The sequence below is a fragment of the Anopheles gambiae genome, chromosome 3 (assembly GCF_943734735.2).
Source record: "Anopheles gambiae chromosome 3, idAnoGambNW_F1_1, whole genome shotgun sequence".
In the NCBI taxonomy this organism is placed as follows: Eukaryota; Metazoa; Arthropoda; class Insecta; order Diptera; family Culicidae; genus Anopheles; species Anopheles gambiae.
The window spans coordinates 62,705,062-62,732,386 of NC_064602.1; the positions used below are offsets into that span (position 1 = coordinate 62,705,062).

At 35.2% G+C, this 27,325-nt stretch overlaps 1 protein-coding gene and 1 long non-coding RNA gene across 2 annotated transcripts; both read right to left on the reverse strand.

Annotated features, from left to right (window-relative positions):
* Positions 1–877: 877 nt before the first annotated feature.
* LOC133393894 (uncharacterized) lies at positions 878–3,306 on the reverse strand. Its single transcript, XR_009766463.1, has 3 exons — positions 1,817–3,306; positions 1,356–1,749; positions 878–1,290 (listed from the first exon to the last, which is right to left on the reverse strand). It is a non-coding gene; the product is annotated as an uncharacterized LOC133393894 (long non-coding RNA).
* Positions 3,307–5,280: 1,974 nt separating this feature from the next.
* On the reverse strand, positions 5,281–26,409 carry LOC1269192 (tyramine beta-hydroxylase). Its single transcript, XM_307804.5, has 4 exons — positions 26,165–26,409; positions 16,092–17,350; positions 5,839–6,026; positions 5,281–5,761 (listed from the first exon to the last, which is right to left on the reverse strand). Exons 1-4 carry the CDS (start codon positions 26,232–26,234, stop codon positions 5,434–5,436), a joined length of 1,845 nt encoding a protein of 614 aa, XP_307804.5. The 5' UTR covers positions 26,235–26,409; the 3' UTR covers positions 5,281–5,433.
* Between the last annotated feature and the right edge of the window lie 916 nt (positions 26,410–27,325).

The following is a 27,325-nucleotide window of genomic DNA, read 5'->3' on the forward strand; positions in this document are numbered from 1 at the left end:
CCATTTTGGAAAAGGCTTGAGGGCACCAGTGACAAAACCCTGTATCAATTTTCGAAATACACGTATATCTATAAGATGAAGTAGATCAGCGATAATGAAACCAACAATAAGATCAAAGTCATTCAAATAAAATAGTGGAGATGTGCGTTTCACGTGTTCTTTGTACACACCGCCTTTTAGTTCCTTGTCAGTGCGAGGTTCAGCTTGAACACTTTTATAAACAACCTGCATTATGATACGCAACTCCTGTAAAAGTTAAAGTAAAGGGTACGGATTAGTTTATTTTGATAGAACATTTCAATCAAACCATTATACCTTTTAAAAACGAGCGCGCAGGTGTATTAGCAATTATTGCACGTAACTGATAATCTATCATTTTTCCATTAATAATGGTTCCTTGGTCTGATAGATGGTTTAGTTCGTCCACCAATTGACGAAGCCCAAATAGCCAGCTCGTACTTTATAGCTGATTTAGGGCTGTTTAACGAAAAATCGTTCCATTGTCGTACTTTGTAGCTGATTAAGAGATGGACGGCACTTTGCGGAACTATGGAGCTTTTTAACAGGCACATGGTACTCTTTGGAACTTTGCGGCTGATTAGCACTATGTGTAGGGTTCATGATGGAACTTTAAGGCTTGTTAAGAACGTGTACCGAGCTTGGTGGAACTTCATAGCTTTTTAATGCATGACATCGGTACAAGGTGGGTCTTGTCAAAGTGTCAAAGACAAACGCCGCCAATCATCTCATTGCTGCTGTACAAGTTAGATTAGTTCTTTGAAGAAGGGATTTTGAAGGAAGTGATTGTGATTGTACAGTAAATTGTGATACGTTTCGTGTAATTTATGAATATTAAGGGTTTAAAAATATACACATGTACACAAACAAAACAAATCCTGTTGTTTATTTCATCGATGACGCTTGCTTGCAAATAAAACACAAAGAAAAATAATCCCCAGCACCGTAGCTTAAGGAAGCTGCTTAGGCGCTATTTAGAAGGACCACCTGGAACTTTGATGCTGTTTATCTACTGCAAAAGGCGAATTAGAGCAGCGATCTTTAGCGTGCCAAAATGAGCTGCTTAAGCAATTCTGGCTATTTGGGAGATAGCCCTCAGCATTTTCTGGCTTTGATGCTCCACAAAAAATGACTACCACCAACACTGGCATTGGATCAAAATCCGGCAACGTCATTAAAATCGGCCACAATTGTGTTGGCCCGCTGTTATGTAACGGCAATCCGTCCATGGAAAGATTGATATTAATTAGGCTCGTTGCTGGTGTAACTTGGCTGAAATCGTTGTTTTGCATTAATACATGTATGACATTAAACATGTAATTATTTTATCCACTCACCAAAAATATTGTTTTAGGGTTTTCTCGACTCCACGATACCATAATTGTCCACCAGCCACATTTTCTATTTGATTGCCAATAAGAATAGGAGTTTTTAAAAACGTTCTGGCGTCTTTAGGCAGGTTGAAATCCGTTTTATGACTAAGCAATTTCAGCAGTTTGGTTAAAGTTGTTAGCGGAACTTTGCATGAAAGAGCCCATAGTCTAAGAAGTGTTTCAAATGGTTTTTGGAAGTCATTTTCGCTTTCTTCTTCGGTATCACTCTCCGCATCAGTATTAGTTGACGGAATAGATTCCACGTCTTCATCATCTTCCAAAAGTTGAGTATAACTATCAATGCCTTCTGGCATGCCAAAGTCTTCTTCAATCGAAGTAGGAACAACTGAAGGGCCAGCTGAAAAAAAATGTTTGCATAATGTTAAAAAATTCACTTAACTCTAGTACAACAACAAAAAACTTACGTGAGGGATCCATCAATGGTTGCATTTCACGTTCAAAATTGGTTTGGTTGGCTCGGCGAATTTTAGCGAATTGCCCCGATTTTCTCAATTTCTTTGAGTACATATCGCCTTCGAAGTTTGTGTTTGATTTGAACGACCAAAACAAAAATAAACGCCAAGTAAATATTCACTACAGTATTGATTGCAGCAAACAAAACACTGAAAATGGCTGATGCACAACCACTCACTACCGTTGAAGAAAAAACAACTCGTAAGAGGAGTAAGAAGCTACCGGCGACAAGTTGAAACTCGTATGGAAGCAACACGCTCAGGGGCAGTGGCGGATCAAGGGTATCGGGGGCCCTAAGCCCTACGTATCGGGGGAACGACGAGTTGAGGCCCTCTGTAAATGGTAAATGTTGTTGGGGGGGGGGGGGGGGGGGGGGGGGGCGGCACTAAACTTGCTGTTGGGTGATTTAACTCTTAAATTTTTGCTGACGGGGGGGGGGGGGAGTGCAAATGATTCGCCAGCCTCGGGGCCCCATCGGCCATCCTTCCGGGGGCCCTTGTCGTTAGTACTCTGTCCATACGGCATACTATAGAATGGCGATCTACGGGGCCCCTAAATCGGCGGGGCCCCAGGCGGCCGCCTAGTCCGCCTACCGTTAGATCCGCCGCTGCTCAGGGGAACCGGGCAGACAAAGCGAAACCAGGTGAAGGGAGCTTCCAAACCAATGACGTTGGTACTGCGTCCATGCAAACAACACAGAATTTGACAGATCTCCATACATTTTCCTGCTCGATTGTTGCGTGGGATAAATGTAAACAAACTCGTGTTTTCGAGCAGGTACTCGAATCTAATTCTAGCTTTTAGACTAAAATTTTCTAGACTGAAAATCGTAGGCTAGTTTTTTGTGTGGTTTTGTATGGATTGTTTACATGATTTCAGCCTCCAACCGTCAAACTCCATACAAAAAACTAACTAGAATCGTGAAGGATAGTTAGCCCCATAGACCCCCATAGATTGGTTTCTTCCAATTCTTGAACAAGCCTCTGGCCATTACTACCTGTATATATGGGCCAATAACCTCAACTGTCGACAGATCATATTCCATTACGTTTTTGATCTTCAACTCATCAAAACAAAAAATACACTCGGCATCGCTACGGCTCAAAGAACTATCAAAATTCCACATGACAAACTAAAACGTTTTCTAGGACACCTTCACGCAATTTAAAAGTTCTAGCATATTTTTGCAAAGTGGAGGGTGATGGTAAATAAAATTTTAAATCATCTTTTATGTATTCGTATGAATTTTTTTCTCCAAAATATCTCAATGGCAGAGCACGGCTGACTTCCTCTTTTATCCATCTAACACGTTTTTTCTACCCTATTATCAAATCCACTTGATTTGAAGTTAGAGTAGATTTCAACATGTTTTTTTAGGGGATTAGATTGCTCGGTGGGATACTACTATTTTTAAATGAATTAAATTCCTTTTCTAGGTCCTGTACTTTATTTTAGCTGATAATTTTAGCTGATATTTTAGCTGATAATAATTTTCTAAGCTGATTTAGAAGCAATGTGGCACAATGTGGATTTTAGCCTTTTGTTTGCCTCTCGCAGTTTTATATTTTATTTTAGCAACGCTGTGCTGGTCTTTTGTGATACTTTCGAAACATCACTTACCAATAAAGTTTCGCAAGTTGAAGGAACAAAATTTTCAGACGAATCCTCTTCCCGATTATCTATTTCATATGATAATACAGAGTGTATTGATGGAATCGCCAGAAGCCAACAGAAACGTAAAATGTTAGTTGTATCATTATTAGGAAAATAAGCTAATAAAAACATACCGTTACGAAGAAGAGTTCTTCTAAGCACTTTACCTCCAACAATACCGGTCTCAGGCATTTGAAAATCGCTTTCTTGAAAGTGTGCTGAGCAAATAACGTCACTTTTCGAAGGTTCCCAATTTAATTCCCGGTTACAAAACTGAACCCATGCATGTCGAAGAGGGTCATGGTTTGGAAAAAAATGTGGAAAGAAATTTCTAATGCACGTTTCTTTACATTGCGTCGATTGTTACCACACAATAAAACGGAACACGGAACAGGCATGACAAAAATTTGAAAAGTTATTTTGAAATCAAATACAACTACACTTAACGCAAATCTTAAAAGACTAAAAACCTAACTAACTTAATTGAAACTAACTGGAAAATAGCACAAAAATCCAAACCATTTATGAGCAAAAAAAAATAATTCAAATAACTGTTGATGCGGTTCATAAATAATCTACACATCTAAGCAAGTTATAGCTATTATCACTTATCCGAAAACCTAAGAATGATATAAAGTGATAATTCTTTTCCACTATAACTAAAAAATAACCAACGAAAACACACTTCCTAGCAATTTCAATTCAAAGCCAATACAGATCAAATAAACACCAGCCGAACTGCACGAAGGAACCAGTAGCTTTGAAGAAATATATATTGAGAAATGTCAAATTGCTCAAAATATCTCAACCTTCAAAATACAACTTAGTCTAGCGAAAGAAAAAATAAAGTTTTAGTCAGAATCAATTTCGACTAGCGATTTCGGATAGTAGGTTCGGAATTAGTTTACGGAATTGATTGTGGAATCATTTCCGGAATTAGAATCTGCTCCACAATTGGATCCGGAATCGATTTCGGAATTGAATCTAAGAATAATTATACATAAAAATTACGTTTTAGATCTCACACCATTAATATTGTTAACAACTGTGCAATACTAACAAAACATCTCTACAGCCTTATAAATAGAAAATCCAAACTTTCAATTAAATATAGATTGCTAATTTATAAACAAGTATTCGTCCCAACAGCTACTTATGGGATATGTGTACGGGAAAATTGTGCCATGATGCATTAAAAGAGAGTACAAGTAACTCTAAACAATGTACTAAGAATGGTAACTAATGCACCACCAAGGACTAGGCTAACCCATCTCCACGAAATTAAAAAAAACGATCATCTTGTATGAACTCATCAAATGATATTATAAGAAATATTTCTTTCTAAGATTAGGTTAAGTATTACATTTATAAATAATCGTTAGCATAGAAAATAAAAATAATATAAGTTAGGAATAGATAAAACAGATCATACCATATTGAATTCATACAATTCCCACTAGCAAAAACTGAACGGCCTCAGGAGTAATTATATTAGATTAGGCGTTGAAAAGCATAACTGCTGTAACTCGCGGACCCCCCACTATCAGTAATGTAAACATAAAAATAAAATGAACTTTAAGAAGAGAAGAAGAGTCCTTGAAATTGCAAATAATTCAAATTTACTCGTAAACGATCGATTCCTATTGCCATTTCGTTTTCGTTTTGACTAACTTGGCAAGTGATTGTCTACAATTAAAATCACTGTGATATTTCATGAGGCTCTAATGATGGATATTACATTGAATGTAACACGCTAATCATATCAGTTGTACTCCAAAATGTTTTATTAGTACATTCATAACATAAAATATCATCTCAGGCTAAATCTTAAACTAATATTATCTTGTTTTAGTCTCTTTCCTCGCCAGTTACACTTTTTCAGAATCATTTAAATTGCTTTTGGGCATTACATATTCTATTCTTTAAGTTTTGTGTCTGCATATATACAATCACCATAATTATCACAAAGCCCATTGTTTAACGATCTGAACCATCCAATACCTGATTTTACTGGAGAGCACGTCTTAGATTGATCAGGAGGAGCGAGATTGAATGATGTTATTGGCGCATTTTCCCATTCAAATCCATCGAAACGCAAACCGTTTGATCGGTTGCATTGCATACTGATAGGCTCTGTCACGTACACATCAATAAGTTCGTTAGCTTTGGCCTGATTCCAGTCAATTACTCGATAGTTTTCTGAACGAGGTCCATTAGGCGATGTTATGTTTTGTTTGTGAATGCTTTAATTTTTTTAAAACAAAATATGTTAATAATAATGAATACGTACATTGAAACGCTAATAATAGGATGTACTTACTTTTTCATGTACAAAAAATATTCATACAATGAATTTTCCGAGATGGAACTTTTACAAACTTCAAGTTCTGTCGCTGGATAGTAATGTATATAATTCACGCACATTTCATCGCTGATTGCAAACCCTCCGAGTGTTGTAGAATTGTAGCCACGCGTATCGTAGTAACAGGAAGTTACTAATGCATCACCCTTTAAAGAAATACAAATTGAATGAAGGTAAGGTGGTACAATATTTTTTAGTGATTTTGAAACAGTTTTTAGTTTATAAAAAAAGTGTAAACTAAAACTATAAATCAATTTATGGAAAGCATCTGGCTTCTTTCTGTAATTTACACTTTTAGCGTCGCGTCGCATTGGTAAATTTGGCGGTTTTTGCTCTTCACCCAGCTTAGGGCTTTGCTTGCGCCCACTATGGGTCGGCTTCGAACAAACCGCGGTCATAAGTCATTTTTGTACTGTTTACGAGATATATTATATTGAATCTTTTTAAAAATGGTAAATTTACTTGAAAACATTATAAGACATTGGAAATCCAGAAGGCGCCACTGTATACCGCTTATACAGGGGTTTTCACACAATAGAAATATTTTGAGACATTACCAATAACAAAGCCGAACAAGGGGATCATAGCATCATACTCGAGGTTTTGGTATTCATACTCTGTAAAAAGTCTTTATATTGGGTGCCTAAGTTTTTAAAACGAGTGAAAGCCCTGTTTCCCTTTGCTGTGCATCGTCACTGACACGTTTTTCAATCGGTGAATACAATCGTCATTAAATTATTTTTACATTTGAGAATCATTGTAGGGTAACTGTACTAGTATTGGGCACACATTTTGCATGCTCAATTTTATTGTTTTTCATGAAAGGGATATTATTTTGGATGAAAATTTATCGTTTTATGTTGTACTATTTTTCATTTGCTGATTTCAATTTATTTATAAGAGATACAGTCAGAATTGACCGCTAACCGGTCAGTAAGTGACCGCTAACTGAGAGGTTAAATTTGTGAGAAAAATCCACATTGCTATGAATTTTTTTTTTGGTAAGATTCCGGATGTTTGACATTCATGTGTTTTTCAACTGAGGAATCTCAGTTAGCGAACTTCTAGTTTTAAAAACTCCAGTAAAACACATCCAGTTAGCGGTCACCTACTGCAATTGAATGCTTTTTAGTTAAACGCTCGATAGTTTGTTGACAGTTCAATTAAAAAGCATGCGTTTGTATGGAAACACCAAAGTCTACATAATACAGAGGTCGAGTCGTCCAGAACATTTGATCAAAAAGCGTGGGAAAGTTTTGACAGCTGGATGAAATAGCTTCATAGTTTCATCGTAACATATGAGGTTTTAGTTATTGTGCATGCAGTGGTCTGAAAGCATTTTCGGCCATTTTTACATCGTTTGTTTGTAATATTGTACTTTAAAAAGTTGACGAGTATCAAGAAAATATTATAGAAGAATTATAGTGAAATTATCAATTACAACAAGATCAGTGCCCGAAATTACGACGAAATCTTGTGCAGCTCAAGAGGGTCATAGCTAAGAGGCCAGATTTCTGATTGTGGTCATTTTTAAGTGATGAATTACTGAAAAAATTACTCCATGCCACGTTCATGAGAAAGAAATGTATAGTTAAACTAAGTTTTGAGCAAAAAATGCACAATTAGCCCTAAAAAGTGTATGGTTGTTTGGAATCGTTTGTGAACGCTTTTTCATCTAACTGTCAAAAATAAGCTTTCAAAATGGTGGACCAAAATCGAGCTATGCATCGACCTCTGTATTATAGGACTTTGGGAAACACCATGTATTGAAAAATTCACAATTATCTCATGACCTGCCGAGAAAAAATTCAGATTTTTTTTGTATGGAAAAACGTGCCAATTAAAAGGCACGTATTCAATAGTTGGCAGGGAATCGAAGTTCAACTTGTGAGTTCTTCTTCTTCTTCACTATGCGAGTTTGGACCTATATCCTCATATGTTAGATGGCAACCATCTCTCATAATCAGAGGCTTACCGTACTCTTATTTGTCGTTGGACTACTCTGAGTCATATCGACTTGGTTTTGATAAGGGTTTTTTTGTTTAGAAACGTACCAGGTTTTCTTAAAGAAATCTCGTTATTTTTTTTATTGTCCCTCCATCACTGTCTTTGAAATGTCTTTTTAGATCCGCTTTAGTTAGTCCCAAAGGTGGATAATATTTAGTACATGCGAATAGCATATGACTTGCTGTCTCTGGTAGTTCGCATTGGCTACAATATGGGTTATCCGTTATTTTCATTGTATGCAGCCATTTGTTTCCTAGGTCGTGTCCCGCTAGTATACGATTAGTTATTCTGATTTCGCTAGCTGACAGGTTGGCTTCCTGATGCCATGGCTTAGTTTCAAAAACTGGTTGAAAATACTCGATTTTTTTTCCTTTCTTTTGACATTGGTCACTTTACCACTTTTGTGTTCCTTCTATCATTTTGTTTTTCGCTAGCATTAATGCATCGTCTAGTCTTAATTTATTTTGTATTCAGTTTTTCGCGTTGATACTTTCTTTAGCTAGTTCATCTGCTTTTTCGTTTCCCGGAATGCCTAGATTTTCTAGTAGGGTAAATGTACCTATAGTGGTGGTAGTACCAATAGTGGTGGTATTGCACTAAAATGCGGTTCATACGGCAAATTACAAGTAATTAAGTTAGTGTGAAATGTTCTTTAGCCTTTTACAAAGGGTTTAAAAGTTAAATGGGGCCATTCCGTTCCTTAGTGACCGAAAAATCCATTATTTTGTGAAATGAGTCAACATTTTTCCAAAATCCTTAGGATTTCATAACGAAACTCATTTTTCTGTTAACGTTCTAAATGACCACATAACCACGCAATTACTAGTTTTTCAACATAACTGTTATGAAATGTTATTGTTTAACTAAAATTATTTGCCTTTTTTTGCCTTAAATATGCGCCCGTATTTAGGCATTTTTGAGTGTTTTTTACCATAGTGCCATTATAGGTACACAAAACAGGCATGTTCCTATAGTGGTTATAGTTATAAAACCAATAAAAACAGGTCGTTTTAGATTTTTTCGAGGATAATTTTGACATGTCGTACTGTTTTCACTAAAATAAGCAACAGAAATGAGTTTTATGTAGGTAATTTACCAAAAACAGGCCAAAATTCGCTTATATGGCTGAATGAAAAATTGACTTCAAATCAAGCACACTCTTCCGGGTGTAGGTTGACGACAGGTGTGATGCAGTACTTTAGTGAATAGTTTCATCGATCAAATTTATACATTTTTTTACGAACAAATTACGGAAGAAACCAATATTATGGCAGTAATCCTTGCTATTCATACGAAAACAGCTTCGAAACTAAGTTTCATTAATATTATACACCGTTTTTGATGCATCTTTGTTTACCACCACTATAGGAACACAATACGACGACTATAGGAACCATATCACTATTATAGGTACAACGAAGCAGTCACAAAAATTTGTATTTTTTTCGTAAAATTGATGTATTTTATGATAAAAATGGTTGTGATTGCGTAGATAAAACATATTCCAATTGCTATGTGTTAAAATATTCAGAAATTATCCTTCCTCACACTTTAAATCCATTAAAACACATCGGTACCACTACAAATTGCACCACTATTGGTACATTTACCCTATCCATCTTATTTTAGCTTTGGTTTGTTTGAATTTGTGCAATATGTTGTGTAATGGTTTTTGAATGTGTGTGTCTTTTTGTGCTTTGTTGATGATTTCTTATGCTGCCTGACTGTCTGTGTATATGATTGGATTTCTATTTTTTTTTGTTTTTGCTATTTCGAGGGCTTTTTCTATTGCAGTTATTTTGATTGATGTTATAGATGTAGCGTTTTCTAGTTGGTATGTGTAAACCAGTGAGTTCAGACTGTATTCGTGAAAAAGCAAACACTGTTTTTGTTTCCATTTTCGGCAGTTTGTTCTTATTTTCGACAAGCTGTGCTCTTATTTTCGACAACGCGAATATGGGTTGGAAATTGTTTAAATCAATGCATATCTTCTTCTTCTTCTTTGGCACAACAACCGCTGTTGGTCAAGGCCTGCCTGTACCCACTAGTGAAGTGAGCTTGGCTTTCAGTGACTTATTGTTACCATAGCAGGATAGTCAGTCCTACGCATGGAGGCACGGTCTGTTTTGGGCTTGAACCCATGACGAGCATGTTGTTAAGTCATACGAGTTGACGACTGACCTCCACAAAAATGTTAAACACATTTTTACACTCTCGCTTTCCTAAGATTGGTGTTGAAAAATACTTACTGTACTTACTCATATTACTTTATTACTTAAAATATTTGCTGGCAGCTTTTACTGTCTCTTTGATGTAAGTTACAAACAAAGTAGACATTGAAGAAAAGAGACAGTCTGACGGCTGCAGAATCCGGCTCCGATTGGCTCAAAGATGATTATTTTGCTCTCAAGTTTTTATATTGTTTATAGTGAAATTGGTGATATTTGATACAATAAATCGCGTGTCGACATACGCATTGTAGCGTTCTGATTAAGTTTAAAATGAATATTCAGCTAAATCAAAAGTGTATTATTGTTTCAAATTTACCGTGTACCAATTTTCGGCAGACTATAAAGTGAATAATTATTTGTTTTTCGTGATATTAAAATTCCAAGCGGGTGAGAATAACTTCTGCAGCCAAAGAAGCTTTCATAAAAACCACACTTTCATTGTGTTACTGCTCTGATTCTCTTAATAACGAAACCTGCCGAACTGTTGGCTGACAGCAAATCTGCCGAAATTTTTTTAACTCTGCATATTTTGTTTGATATTTTGAAAAATAACTGATATTTTGAAAAACAAATGAGCATATATTACTATTATAAAAAATATGTGTTGAGACAATTGTCCACGCGTTTTTGCATTATTTCAAGTTATTAGTCACCCTGTCGAAAACAGGTACACTGTTTAAAACTGATACATTTACCCTATTGGTTAAATAATGATTAAATTAAACGTTGAAAATTACCAGCACATTTTTTTTTTTTGAAAAAATATAACCGAGGTTTACTTGGTTATGCAATTATAAATAAATTGGTATCACCAAGTGCTCATAACACCCTACATAAGACCTAAATAATGATTTAGGCAACTATTTTATCCCGGTCGGCATTTAAAAAAATTGAATTAATTTATTTTTTTTAAGATTTGATGATTTGTTTAGGCACGAAATTAAAATCATGTGAGTAAGAGTTCTAATCTCACGTAAATTATCCATGCGGATAAAAAATGTCAAAAACACAATAAATTATAGAATAAATTCGCGGAATAACACAAAATAACACACTTTAATCTATGTTTTAATGCTAAATAAGAGCTCGCAAAGTCCAAAATATAACTTTAAAGAATATTTAGTTAAAAAATGGGGTAGATAAATTATATGAACAAATTTAATAAATGTAAACAAAGTTTGAATCCTGGGAACATTACGTCAAGTGACGAATTGTCAAAATGCACTAGAGTCCACCACCTGATAATTTAAAATCCATAAATTTTGATTTTTTCCGCACGCACGCCCGCAGTAGCGATTACCGCTACCTTGGATACAAAACATGTGTTGAGACACAGGCGCGAAAGCTCTGTCATCTGATCGTGTTTAACGAAACACGAAGATTATTTCATTGAATTTTGAGCTTTCGGTTCGGGTGAATAGTTTATAAATATAAGTGTAGTTCTAGAAATAAACTCTCTTCTCATTTTGAAACTGAGTAAGCCACAACCGCCGGTAATTATTAAACGCTAGAAAAAGTTACACCGAAAAAACCAAAAACTCACAAATCCGAAATCGTAAGATTGAACACACCGTTTCCCATGGAAACGGAAAATCGAGCAGAGTTCGGCAAATCTTATTCGTGCAATTGTTGTCATGCACTGTATGCTGGAAGGGACGAATCTTTGTTTAAATTCTTTTGTAGGTGCGAATAAAATTGTGTATTTTGATATTTCAATTTATTTTTGGGATCCCTGCGCATGGAAGAACATTCGATTTATATACGTTAAAAACAAGTGTTTTTGTGTATACGTTAAAAATCTCGCCCTTTTTCGAATTTACAAGAGAATCGTCCCATAGAAATGCAAAAAAGTTCGCGAATCTTTTTTGACGGAGGAAGGGGAAAGATTCATCACCAAACAATCGTTCCGTGGAGAGTTATCTAATAACCGCGTTCTCACACGGCATGTTCTACAAGAAAATAGCTGTAAAACACACATTTTTCCTGAGGGAGGAGAAGTCTATGGATGTTTATGGAGAAGCCTGAATAGAAAACAAAAATATTTGACAGCAATCTTTTGACAGGCCGAGATAAATATCACGTTTTACTTATTTAAAGATTTGATTTCGATTGCTTCTAAGTCCTAAATATTCTAACGGTTATATGTTGTGCATTTCTTTCAACAAGAATCTGTGTTTTACGAATTATTTTGTTAAATTGCGATAATTGTATCCAGCTAAGATTTGTGGTGTGTAAACGCAAAAAATTGGCGAATCTTTTTTTGATACTTGTTTCTGGTTGACGGGGAAAGATTCGCGAAGAAAGATATGCCGTGTCGGAATGTACCTAATGAAAACGAAAAAGGGTTTAAAAAAATTTAAAAAATATACAACAATATACGAGTGAAATGGAACAGCAATATATTTTCTTATTCCTTTTTCTTTTTCCATCATTCAAAATAAAATATCATTAAAAACACTTTTTGCTATGCACTATTACTTATCTTTTTGAACTATTATTATTAATATTAGTAGAATTATGTTACGTATTATGAAGTCGGTCTCATATACAGTCGTCAGGTCGTACGACTCAAGAACATGCCCGTCATGGGTTCAAGCCCCAAATAGACCGTGCCGCCATATGTAGGGCTGACTATCCTGCTATGGAGGGTAATCCAAAAGTCACTGAAAGCCAACCCCACAAGTGGTACAGGCAGGCCTTGACCGACAACGGTTGTTGAGCCAAAAGAAAAAAAAAGAATTATGTTATTATATTGTATTTGAAGGATTATGTTATTATGATTATATGGTTGATATTAGTTGAATTATATTACATTATTAGATATAATATTATCAGTGAGCTTTAAATACCTATAATTTACGACAAGCGAATGCTAAAAAGCCTCGTAAAAAATAAAACATCAACAACCACTTGCATTGCTTCAAAATAACTATGACAACTATCTTTCATCGGTTTGTCTCTAGGAAAAGTTTGTTGTTGTGTAAATATTCCTTAACAAGAACTAATATTTCGATAAATTCATTGGCAACACAAATGTAATATACGAAACTCCTCCAATGTACCACACATTTGTGCACGCGAAAACGGCACTTTTACACACGACAATAGGTTATATTTTGAAGGATTATTTGCTTTGAAATTCTCATTTACCTAAACGATGATCAAAATTAAAAAAGCTCATTGTTAACCGATCGTTATCCTTTATCACACAACAGGAGCACAAACTGTATCAGAAAAATAAGTGGTTATCCTCGTTATGCAAGGTTTTACGCGTTGCGAGAGGCATTTTTTAACATTAAGATATGCTAGTTATGCGAAAAACTATTGATAGGTCTAGGGGTAGACACTCTTATGAGGGGTTTCATTGTTTAAACGAAAGAAAATTGTAATCTCGAATTGTCGCTTCTCAGTGAACAAAAAAGCATTAAAGTTGGGTCGTTATTCTTTCACTTTCGGTTTGTGGTTTACAAAGCTGGTTTATGGTTTGCTCTTTGTGGTTTTTGTCAATTTGCGCGTCTTTTCTAAAAAATACAGAATGAAAGAATCTCTTTTTAAAATTAAAACCATTAGCAGTGACAAATGAACGGTGTGATTAAAAATTTTCCAAAAAAGAAAAAAAAACTTGTTCTTTGATTGATAAACCATCCTCCAGGATATCAAATAAACCAAAATCTCTAAATAATTTGTCTATTGCCCAGAACCATATTATTTGTATAACCTATGAATCACCTCGGTCAAAAAATTTCATTACTTACACAACAATAGGAATGGAAAATATACAAACTTTTATAAAATTTTAATGCAAAAACAGCAAACGAACTCGCGAACTTCAAAATTTTCATTTATTGTACAACAGCAATGTAGTTACTGTGATTTAGGAATTGGGTCTCCAAACTACGGCCCACCAGCTGAATGCGGCCCTAAAAGGCCTTTAATGCGGCTCTCGAATGCTTTTAATGCAGTCCCCGATGGTTTCAAAAAAACAAGTTAATATTTTATAACTTTGACTTAAAAAGTAAAAAATGAATGTTGATGTTGTAAGACGAAATCAAGCTTTGATATTGTTATGAATTTAATATATTCAGGCTACACTTTCTCAAAACACACATAAGCTAAAGGTTACGTCAAAATGGTATTTAAAAACGATATTTTCGAAGTAATGTGGCCCGCGAACGTTTTGTAAAGTTTGGAGCACCATGCTTTAAGTAATAAGGCCAAACCCATCCCTGATGATTAAAAAAAATAACGTACACAATAATAACAAAAAAATAAAAATAATAAAATAACATGCAAACCATTAAACGACCTACAATGGCAAGTGTTGTCACTTCTATAAACTCTTGAGACCAAGTGAACTAGATCGATCCTCTTAGAACAAACAGAATCTTATTGTTCCGAAAGTAATTTTATGAATTTCACTTGACTTCTTCACTAGCACATCTCACCATCTTGCATTGTGTTGATACTGATACATTACTTACACATGCCTGCGGTTCTTATACGTTACAAACACTGTACTATATTTTTGAATACATGTCATATGTTAAAAGTATAACAATCGGCTTGCTTCGTGTACAAACAATTTATTCTAATTTATTGTTCTATCCGAAAACCTTTTAACACGTATTTACCGCAAATTGATCAATGACCGTTTATCACTTACAGTTTTTGCTAACCAACAACGCGAGAGCTACTGCTAGTTACGCTTTGTCTGTATTTGAACTTAAGTTTAAAACGATTGCTCCCGAATTGAGAGAGGATTACACATATTACTTAATTAGAATAAGGCTCGCGGAATATGGAACGACTTATCGAAACGGAATCCATGTGTTAGTTATGACTAAAACCAGGTTAGACGAGGGGACACCGTGTTTTTTTTTTGTTTTAACATTCTAATTAACAGTTTGATTTACCATAATATATTGCTGCATTTTCAGTAATTAGTTTTACTGATATTCCGTGAAACGACCGATTTGACACTGATTTTACTGATTTTCAGTCAAATTTGTATTCGTGAAAATCAGTAAAAACATGAAATTTATGCTGAAAACCAGTAAAATATTCTACTATTGAACCTTTGCTCTACTGAAATAACTTTGCTGAAGCAGGATGAGAAAATTGGCTGTGTACCCAAAAAGCTTCGTGTCGCACAGTGCATTGCAGGTCACAATACCGAGCTAAACAATCACGAACTGCACTTGTCAACAGTCACTACTTCTGCTTCTTTTTTGGCACAACAACCGCTGTCGGCCAAGGTCTGCAGGCCTGTACCACTAGCCTTTTAGTGACTTATTGATAACCTTTAGATTATAGTCAGTCCATATTTTATATGGGGGTACGATCCATTCGGGAGTTGGGACCCTTCGGACGGATCAATTGTTCAAAATTTTCTCTAAGCATGAATAAAATTAAACCTGATAATAAAGTAAGGTTTTAAAAGTTGTTGAAATGTTAAAGTTATAACTTTTATGATGTTGCTATTTGAATTTATCCAAACGATAGTTTTTCGCTTGTATTGGCAGCCTTTCAAAATTTTGGCTGCGATTTTTACTGAAGCTATATCGATTAATTATACTTTTGATTCTATTATTGTGAGATCTAATGTTATACATGACTTGTAGGAGTCAGTTTTATATAATTTTGATATTATTGTAACGAGGGAGTAGCAAGATTGTCTCATCTTATTTACTATGAGAACTTCGCCCTTCCTATCGTTACACGTGGTTTCCTGAGAAGTATGTTGAGAGTTAGCATCATCCGCTATTACAACTTTTCTTACAAACCTAGATCATCATTATTGTTTTAATTGGTTTAATTGGAATCATTAATAAAAAATAAGAAAAAAAAATTTCATAAAAAATTAGCTGATATTTCATTTTAACTACAAAGTCTAGATCTCTCACAAGACTTTTCGACGAACGAGTTATCACATAACTGATCAAATGAACAGATGAACGTTCTTGAAACACTTACCGGAAGAACTCGAGGCTTGTAACGTAACTGTCGGATCTCTTGGTAGTGATGGGAGAAGAAATCGTCTTGATTAAGTATTGGTAGTTCAGTTTTTCCTCGGAAATGCCGTGTAAGAACACGTACTCCGCGTAAATGGGTGTGCAGCTGTGAACCAAACACAACAATTCCCGTTTTCGGAAGAGCTATCTTCGAGCACTCTGCTATACAGTATCCATGAAGCGGAAAAGCAAGCTGTTCTGGTGGAATAGCCATCTTGTCTGTATATTCTAGACCCAGTTCCATAATAGCCGCATCGTAACGACGCAGCTTTGAAACCACATTGATACGCATACCGGAGCTATCATTGTAGCCAGACAGCATTCTTGGGTTATTAAAATGAACCTCTAGACGGATGTGTGGGTTGAAATCTTTACCACCGATGGGAAGACCTGCTTCACGCGGATAAGTGAATGATCCAGCTCCCATCGCCCAGAGTGCCATAACTTTCGAGCATAGGTGACCGGATGCGGGCATATTTTGGCAGGGACCGTCGTAGGTTGGAATTTCGGCATTGCCCGCGATACATTGAAATACTTCCATATGATGAACTAATGCTTCGTTGTCTATTATCGGCTCGAATTGAACTATGTGATGTTTTGCGTTCGTTAGCCACGGATCTAGCTGTTGTATTTTGCACCAGTACGTTGTTTCCGCCGCTGGGACAGATACGTTATTCAGTCGAACGTCTAACTTTTTCAAAATCTGTCCAGTTTCGGGAATACGTATCTTATCAGCTCTTAGCAGTTGTACTGGTAGAACACCTTGATTCTTCGTACTGTGTTTTGGTATAATAGTTGAATTATTTGACCATTCAAGCAATGCATTAGAACGCAACCATACAATATACATAGTACCAGTATGAAATACGATATCTTGCGGATCACAAGTATCAAATTTTCGACGAAACGCAACAGAATTGTCATCCATATACATAACTTCACAATTTTGTAGAGTGTCTCTGAAGATGTGATCAAACTTTCGGGATGTGTATGAGTCATGCACCTGTTGATAAAGTTTAGGAACAGAGGTAAACACACAGAGATCACATCTGGATAGTTCTCCTCGTTGGGAAAATCCGATGGCAAAAGTCTTAAATTTTCCATTATCAAAGGTATTATTTATGTAGAACAAAACTTCCTTCTTGGGCCAGTCAACCATCCAGGTGAGCTTAGTTGAATCATGGTTTAGCTTGAGAGAATGGAGTCTTTCGGAAGATATGTCTGAAACAATTATGACAAAAATAGAATTTAAAAGAGTGCATTGGGCTTGGCGCACTCATCATTATATTATTTAATGTAAACATTATTAAATCAAAATGAATTATTCAAGTGTTACAATAAATGATGTCCAAACCATCATGAAACTTAAGAGATGCCTACATGTTTGCAATCACACACTAACACTAGAACCGCCGATGGGACTTTATTGTCCCATCGCACTCGAAAAAGGGGTGTTATTCCGCTTGCCGTCTTGACAAACCATTGAAATTTTCTGACTTTTATTTATTTTGAACGATCTTCCGAATGCGCCAATAAAAATAATTGTATTCCATATGGTTCTTTAAAAAGAATCATTTTTATCCTAGAACCGCCATATGGGACATTTTTGTCCCATAAGTAAATTTAATTGTGATGGCTGGCATCCCTGCTGTCAACGAGTGAGGGGTGTGCTTCTGCAAGTCTGGCAGCACTGGCGTGTACGCATTTTGTGACAAGGCATGTCAATACGAATAGAACAATAAAAGTGCGCGAAAGTATCTAACTACATACGTGCTTTTACTCTTGCTTACTACGTGCTTATGTTTTCGCTATATTCAATCGGCTAGTCCATAAAAGCATTCTACCGTACACTCTAGCGCAATTTTATTAGTAGCACTGGTTCGTCGTCTCATAAAGATTTATTATACCTAATTATGTGGTTTATTAAATATTTTTCCACATGAAACCCTTAGGAAATAATAAACATGTTTAAATATGTACACATAACGAATGGGACAAAATTGTCCCATATGGTGGTTTTAGTAAGGTTGAAAAGTCCGGCGGTTCTAGTGTTAAACATTCAAAATTAGTCCCAAACCTGAGATTATAAAAAAAATAATCACAAGTAAAACCTCTTGGACGATAAGATCTGATATCGTTGATCGTTAAACTTGGGACTACAAATCTTGACCTATTAATTCGTATTCTTTTAATTTGTTTTTTTTTAATAGCATAAGTCATTTATATGAGAAATGTGTAAAATGTTCTTTTAACATTATCGCCACAATCTATTCCTTTTATCTATTTTTGTTTGATGCTTCATGTACTAATTTTAATAAAAGATGATTTTAAAGTTATGCAAATGCAAGTTATCGAGTCGAGTCGCTTCTCTTCGGAGGTTGCTTACAGACTGCGTTTATTCTACCAAAAATATCCATTACATATGTGTTTCACGCATACTTCTAATTAGATCTAACACTATCAACGCAATACTACTTAACGCTATATCTAATAACCTATACAAATACTAATAAGATATTTACAACGTGGTAACTGCCCCATACTTCTAGTGTTGATTCTCCTGAATCAACTTTAAAGCCAAAAAAAATCGGTATATAGTTATTTGGAGATGATTAAATTTTTGACATTTGTTTTGTGTATTTTAAAGTTATTTTCATTTTGAACAGTGACACGTTTGTCATCTTGCACGAAATTCCTCTTAAATATGGGCTTTTCTTTCCCCTTGAAGACTTTATCTTTTACAAAGATTTCTTGCCCTACTTCTAACTGCGGAGGTACTTGCCTTAGTTTATTATGAGTTTTTAGTTGCTTGCTTTGAGCTTGTTTCAATTGTACAATTACCTCATCATAAATCCTATTTCTAACTTCGTCAATTTCTTCAACGGATGCTGGATTTTGAGAAATACCTAAAAGGATTTCTTTTGGAGTTTTCTTAGTTACACTATGTATAGTGTCGTTGTATTTTCCTACTACTATCGCCATACGCCTTTTAGTTGAGTAGTTAGGTTGCAGACGTTTTTGTATGCGATACATTTCGGTAATCGTAGAATGGAAGCGTTCTACTTGACCATTAACCTCAGATTTATTGCTTGGTGTGATGTAAGCTGTTATATTAAGGTCTAGCATTATCCCTCGAATTTCTGCTGATAGAAAAGATTTCTCGTTATCCGTTACTACAATAGATGGAATTATATATGATGTAATTGTTTGTTCGAAAGCTTTTCTAATATGAATCGTTTGTTTTGATTTAATGGGGATCATTCTTCCAAATTTCGAAAATTTATCAACACTTGAAAGAAAGCTTTCCCCGTCTATCTGGTATATGTCCAAGTGCAAAATCTCAAAAGGATGGTTTGGTATAGGTGTTTCCTGCAATTGTACCTTCAATGGGCGCCTATCATATTTGCATGTATTGCACGCATCGCAAACTTTAATGAAATTTCTAATTTTTTGTGTTATTTTGGGAAAATAAAATTTCCTCAAAATTTTACGTTTGTTTTCCTCTATGCCTCGATGGGCCCTTTCGTGTTCAACTTGTATAATGTTTTCTTGTTCTTCTGTGTTCGTAATATCCTTCAAAATATTTTGCGTGAAACGTAACTTATACATTCTTGTGCTTGAATATTCTTTGAAGATATTTTGGAATTTTCCTGGGATTTCTTCTGAACAATTCAAACCGGTTAATTTATTAGGAATGAAGTATTTCCTAATAATATCCGTAAGAGACTGTTCTGTAAAATTGTGCATTCTAATTATTACTTTTTTGAACCCGGGAAAAGGATAGGAAACTAGAATATCCTCATTAGCATCCTTCTCTAACACTATTTGAAGCTTGAAAGCGTTAAGAGGAGCTTCTGTACATTCAATCATGTCTGAGCTGTCTTCTTCAGCAGAATGCTGAGTTGACGTTAGGCTAAATATCTGAACGCGACTGAGCGCGTCGGCAACCACGTTATTTTTACCAGGTGTATACACCATTTCGTAGTCGTGTTCCTCTAAGTAAGATTTCCAGCGCTTTAGTTTGGTATTGACGTTTTTTGACGATAGTGAAAATGTTAGAGGCTGATGGTCTGTTATGATTTTAAACTTTTGACCGTAGATATAGTTTCGAAAAACTTTCAGCGACCAATAAATTGCTAACATCTCTTTTTCAGTCGCTGAAAAATTTTCTTCTCTTTTGTTAAGCGTTCGCGAGGCAAAATGTATTGGTTTATCCTTCCCCACTTCACCTTGACTGAGCACGGCGCCTATGGCGTAGTTAGAGGCATCAGTTGTTATCAGAAAGGGTTTGTCGAAGTCTGGGTACGTAAGAATATCGTTTCCCGATATTACCTGTTTCATACTTTCGAAACATTTTAACTCTTCTGATGTAAGTTCGATTGGTGAAGAATCAGAATTATTTTTTCCTCGTAAATGGTTAGACAAGGGTTTAGTTAGATCAGCATACCCTTTGATAAACCGTCGATAGTAGCCGACCATGCCTAAAAAACTTCTTAATTCCTTTGTGTTAGTTGGTTTTGGCCAGTTTTTTATGGTCAATATCTTAGCTTGGTTAGGTCTTATTCCATCCAACGTAATTATATAACCGAGATATTCCACACTTTGACAAAGAAATTTCGATTTTTGTAGCTGAACTTTAAGATTCGCTTCTTCCAAAGTGGACAAAATTACTTTTAAGTTGTGGATATGTTCGGTTAAATTGCGTCCAAAAACCACAAGATCGTCTATGTAGACATAGCAAATTTTGCCTATGTGTTTACGAAACACATCGTCTATTGCACGTTGGAAAATGGCTGGCGCATTTTTCAAGCCAAATGGCATTCGTAAAAACTCATACTTTCCGCTATTAACAGAGAATGCTGTTTTTTCTATGTCGAGATCATTGACCTTAATTTGATGGAAACTAGAAGCAAGGTCGAGTGTAGTGAAATATTTATTCCCACCTAACTGGTCAAGAATATTTTGTATGTCTGGGATAGGGTATTTTTCAGAGATGGTTTTCTGATTAAGACGCCTATAATCGATCACTAATCGTAACTTTTTCTCTCCGTCAGAACATTCACTGTTTCCTTTTTTTTGAACGACCCAAAGTGGCGAGTTCCAGGCGGATCGTGAAGGACGAATAATACCATCCGCTAACATCTTTGAAATTTGCTGTTCCACTTCGTTTTTATAAGCGACGGGGTAGGGATAGCTTTTTTGGTACACCGGTGCATCATCTGTGGTTCTTATTCGACATTCGACATTAGTGGTACACGTCAGCTTTGAGTCTGTATCGTGAAAAGCATGACTGTGTTGGTTAAGAACTGTAACGAGAGATTCTCGCTCTTCTCTTGTTAGGTGTGCGATGTGTGTGTTAGATTCTACGTCAAGTATCTGATCGATTGTCACACTACTATACTCACGACACATTTTTTTCGGATAATAGAAATGCAGTGGTATTTTATACTTGCTATTGTCCGGCTTTGTGAGTTCGATCTCTCGGGCACGTGTAATTAAATTGATATTGTGTGCAAATACTATTTCAGTCCCAATTATGCCATCAAAAAAGTCGTGAAAGTTGTACACCACAAATTTATATTTTGTTTCTAGCACTGGAGAGAAAATATCAAGAAAAACTACTTGCGAAGCACTTCCTATCCCGGCAACACTTTTAAACTGTTTTGTTTCACTTCTAACTGTTTCACTCCCTATCACATTTGCCCACTTCTCCGAAATAATGTTTATATTTGCACCACTATCGACTAGGAGTTTAATAAAACCATGTTCTGTAGGCACTTTAATAAACGGTAACACTAACCCAATGTTTTTTACCTTGGCAGGCTGTTGGTATTGGAGCCTGTCCCAAAAAAAGTTGGGCTACACTGAGCTGCCGTGCTATCATTCTCTTGGTGAGCGTAAGCTTGAGCCGGCCGGTTTTGATAATGCAAATGTGTACGCATGGTACGATCTACTTCCATCGGCTCTTGACGCGTGTGCGTTTCGCTCGGTATTGGTGCGTGCGGTTTTTGTTTCGGAAGGAACTTTTGTGTTGGTAGGAAACCTTGTGCCGATGTACCTTTTCGTAATTTTTCGAGCTCTACACAAAGTTCATATGCCTTATTCAAGCTGTCTGGCGCAGCTGTTTTAACTAATATTCCTAAGTCACTATTTAATCCCCTTATAAAACTATCTACGGCTTTATCTTTAAAATAATCTAAAAACGCATGGTTAGGAGAATTATACTTAACATTATTTTGAATGTGGTTTGTAATAAATGTAAGAAGTTCGTTCACTCTACCGAAGTATAATTCGATATTTTCATAGTTCTTACGCTTAATTGTAGTAAGTTCGTAATCTAAACTCATCAAATCACGACGATCACTGAACTTCTTCACCAACACTTCTTTGATTGCTGACCAATCAAATCCTACATTACTGGCATGTAAAGCGTCCGATGCCGCACCAATTATTTTTCTACGCACTGTACGTTCTATTATTCCAAATTGCGTCGGGCAATTTGCAAATGCGGAATAGTAGTTGTATATTCCGTCGACATCCTCAACCCAGGTGTTGAGATGTTTCGGGTTACCGTCAAATTCCGGCAACATTTTAAGGATGTCAGGGACCTGTCCCATTTGTATGAAGAATTTCATTTCTTCTTGGCGTTGTTCCATCTTTTTTCTGACTAGATTCTAACTAGGTAGACGTAGATTACAAAAAAAATGATCGAACGGTCTTTCACGATGAATAAATTAGTGCACCTATTCGCGCTACAACACCGCAAATCACCAGTTGGAAGGCAATAGCTCTAAGGCTGGGTGTCGTATTCTCTGGTTGAACAAAGACAGCTATAGGTAGCTTCACTCCAGTACTAGGAGCTTATACGTTTACTAATTTTTTTCTTTTAATTCGGGCGCCAGTTATCGAGTCGAGTCGCTTCTCTTCGGAGGTTGCTTACAGACTGCGTTTATTCTACCAAAAATATCCATTACATATGTGTTTCACGCATACTTCTAATTAGATCTAACACTATCAACGCAATACTACTTAACGCTATATCTAATAACCTATACAAATACTAATAAGATATTTACAACGTGGTAACTTGCATTCAGCCACTTTTCCAAACTCGATCGAAAACGGGAACGATCGAGCGATTGTCAAAATTGTTGTGCCGAAGAAGAAGTAATCTCCAAAACTATAACTTTCATGAATCAAGTTTATCATTTTATTTGTTGGATTAATTATTAATACAGTCGTTGCCACGTATTATTGTGGCACCAATTGGTGACAGCGTGTCACAGTTGTTGCCTCTAAGGCATCAATTTTTGACAGTATCCATCAATTGTTGTCTCTAAGGCATCAGTTGTTGAATGTAAGTCAATCGCTTTATGTTATAAATTTTACGTTCTGTCTGAAACTTTTTGTTCCAAAATTATTAACTTTAAATTAAGTAGTTAATAATGTTATTGATAGAATTTAGAATATAACCATTTTTAAGCTAGTTTTGGAAGTTTTAAAGGAGTGAAAAAAGAATTTGCATGTATTTCCATGTGTAAAAAATGGCTTTGGAATTCATCATATTCCAAATTATGAAAAATAAAAAAACAATCAAATTTAACGGTTTTGTAGGGTTTAATTTATTGTTACAGTTGTCATAAATCTACTCAAACACCTTGTAAATTTTATTATTTCTGCAAAAATAAAAACTGATTGCCTTACAGACAAAACATGGATCGTAAGTTTATACGCTCTGTCAAAAATTCAAGCCTGTAATATACAATGAAGCCGGTCTCGTGGTTCAGTCGTCCACTCGTACAACTAAACAACAAGCCCATCATGGGTTCAAGCTCCGGATGGACCGGGCTGCCATACGTATGACCATACGTATGGCCATATTCTGCTATGGGGGGAATTGAATAAGTCACTGAAAGCCAAGCCCACAAGTGGTACAGGCAAGCCTTGACCGGCAACGATTGTTGAGACAAAAGAAGAAGAAGAAAGAATATACAATGACTGTAAAATACATACACAAAAAATCAAAAATTAATACAAAAAATACAGAGTATATCTTACCCCAACTATTAAGTTTATATGTTTAGCTGTTTCAGAAAAGACGTCACCATTATATCACACACCATGTCGATAAATGCTGCGATGTGCAGTAAAAGTGAAAATTCCCATCAACAGGGAAAAGAATGCAGAATGGTATTTTTGGGGAAGCTGTTGCCAAGAATTTAATTTTCTCCTCAAGCTTATTGTGCGTTTGGCTTGTCTCTCAATGCTTCATTTCTGAACTATCCTTTACGTTCTCATTTGTTCGCAGTCTTGGCATTTAGTCACGTTCCAACTATCCATAAGAGTGACTATACACCACAATTATTATCGAAATGCATAGCGAATATTACTATTCTAATGACGAAGGCAATATGTTTACCTTTTTCGAGTTAAAGTCCTTCTTCTGTCGATTTAAATGTAATTTTAATTAATTCACGTTCAATTAGGACAATTGAGTTCAGATCGATCAATTTTACAACCAAAACTCTTTTTATAAGAATGAAAAATATTGAGCTTTCTTAAAATAAAATCTGTTGTTTATTTTGTCAGGTAGATTATGTATTATGTGTAATTTTATTGTTTTTTCGGGTACTTTACCTTACATTTTATTGTTACATTCGGGTATTTTTACCATTTTATTTTGGCTTGCAACATTTGGGTAACATATTAAATAAATAAATAAATTAGAAAATTTATAAAAAGAAAACAATTTTATACTTATTTTATACAAATTTATAACAAATCATAAATATACTTTCTTGGGATTTTTTTGACGAATACATTGTATTTTCAGATAACAAATCTTCATTCTTTAGAGTAAAAATTTAATTTTAGAGATATGCAACAATAATCAATTAATGTTGGCCCTGTGATGTAATCCTTTGAATACAGACGCCTTTAGGTCATTCCTGTGTTGGAATTTAACCCTTAATAAGTTCACCATGGCGCGTCGTCAGGCATACAATTTTGAACATGACTAAATAACAGTTTGTTTAAGTAAAAAGAGACCTACACTTTATTTGAGCTCAAAATGTTGAATGATTTCTACATTACTTATAACTTAGTAATGGTATGGTGGAAAGCATAATTTTGTTGGCAAAATAATATGAGCACATAATAATAATGAAGTATAAAGTGTCATATTTGGAACGATAGAAAATCAAGTATCTTAAATGTTGAGCGTATTTCTAAATCAACTAAAATTCTTTTAAAATACATAATCAATTGTTCACGACCGTTTCGGTTAAATTTTGGCGTAATGAAAATGAAAGGAAGAAAAATAAATTTAATTTTATTTCATTTATTCGTCATTCAGTTCACATAGTTATTCAGGAGCAACTCCTTCGCTCAAAAAATAGGTAGTGGTTATCGTTTTAGGATCTAATTTACGTACTTTTCTTTAATTTCACGAAAGAAGATTTAAACCGTATTGCTTATTACTTACTACTTCAACAACTAAAATACTTACATACTAAAACTCAATATTTCAGCTTACAGCAATATTCCATAATTCAAAAGAAATTAAGCCAAAAACGAAACAAAAATCATTTTCAACCTTTGCGTTGTTCAAACCAAAACAACATGAAGGTAAAATATAAAAAGGATTATTGCTCCCATCTATTTCAATTTTGCTTCTCATAACTTCTCGGAAATTCTGGCTGTATTTAACCTGCCCCCAAGCATTGAACAAATTGAATAAAACTCAGTTTATGGCAGACACTAATAGAGGCACTATCTATAGAGACAAGATATGAAAATAAAAAAATTAAAAAGAGAGAAACTAATTCATCAAAAATTAATTATACTTTATAAATATCCAACAACAGTGTAAAGAGCAACACTGCAGGCAGCATTCAGAGTAGGGAGTCAGCAAACTAGCTGTGGTTTGGAAATTATTGTTTAAATAATTGAAATAATAAATAAATAAATAATTAAATTATGAATTAATGATTTGCGATACAAAAAAACAAAACACATGTAATATTAATAACTTACTGTAACATGTTACGCTGGTAAGTAACAATGTGAATATCCAGCAACAAGCGTTATCAAAACCCAATGCCATTATAGCTAAGAGTGAGGAATACCAATTTGCAGTACACGTAGAATTAAACAATTCTCAATCACTCCAACACTATTGATCACATTGTCTTTTGTTTTACTTAAAATTTTCTATGGACACCATTCACCCAGGGCTTGTTAGGCAGTAAATAGTACCATTCCGTCTAACGACAAAATTCTTACTGGACTTAGAAATTTCAAACAATCCTAACAAACGTTGGCATATGCAAAGACAAGGAATGCGCATGTCAGAAAAATGAACCGTTGAGAGTAGACATTAGTGCATAGAATATTTATCCAGAATTATAATCGTTTTAGAGCTTTCATCTGTTGCAGGGATGTCCGATTACGATTTTTCGTGCACTCAGCTACTATGTTTTGTCGAATTATTTGTACAAATTTTCATTTCATGTTACTTTTATTGAAGTAAAAGTAACAAACCAATAAAATATTTAAATCGTAATAGATTCTCAAGCATATACTGTTTTGAAAATTTCAATATTTTAGCAGTCGGAAGCTTTTTTTATTTATATTGGCCTTTGATCGTATTTTCAAGTTTGAGTTAAAAATAATATCGTAAAATAAGACGTTAAGCAATTCCATGATCGACCATAAGATTTTTTTAATCTTCCATACTCATTTTCAAATACCGGCGGTCCCCAAGATACACGGTGCCTCTTTTACGCGGATTCACGAAAATACGCGTTTTTTTTACATTTTACAGTGCAAAATCGAAATTCGAATTTACAGTTCTAAATTATCGAATGCAAAATAAATTCCCTTCCAGTCGAGTTTTATAATTCCTACAATTGTTTCATACAGTCAGAATTTTATCTGATAATTGCTAAAACTCAGGAAGCCAAGAAAAGTTACACAAAAATAGGTGATATTTTGGCGTAAAACCATGCCATGTACTTACGCGGAAATTTGAAATATGCGGTATTTTGCTACCGTTTTCGGTCCCTATAACCGTGTATCTCAAGGACCGGCTGTACAGCAAAATAATTTGTTAATTTGTTGTCAGGTCTCTTGAAGATTAGCGAGATTACACTGTACAGCAAATATCCGCTTTACGCGATACTCGATATACGGGAA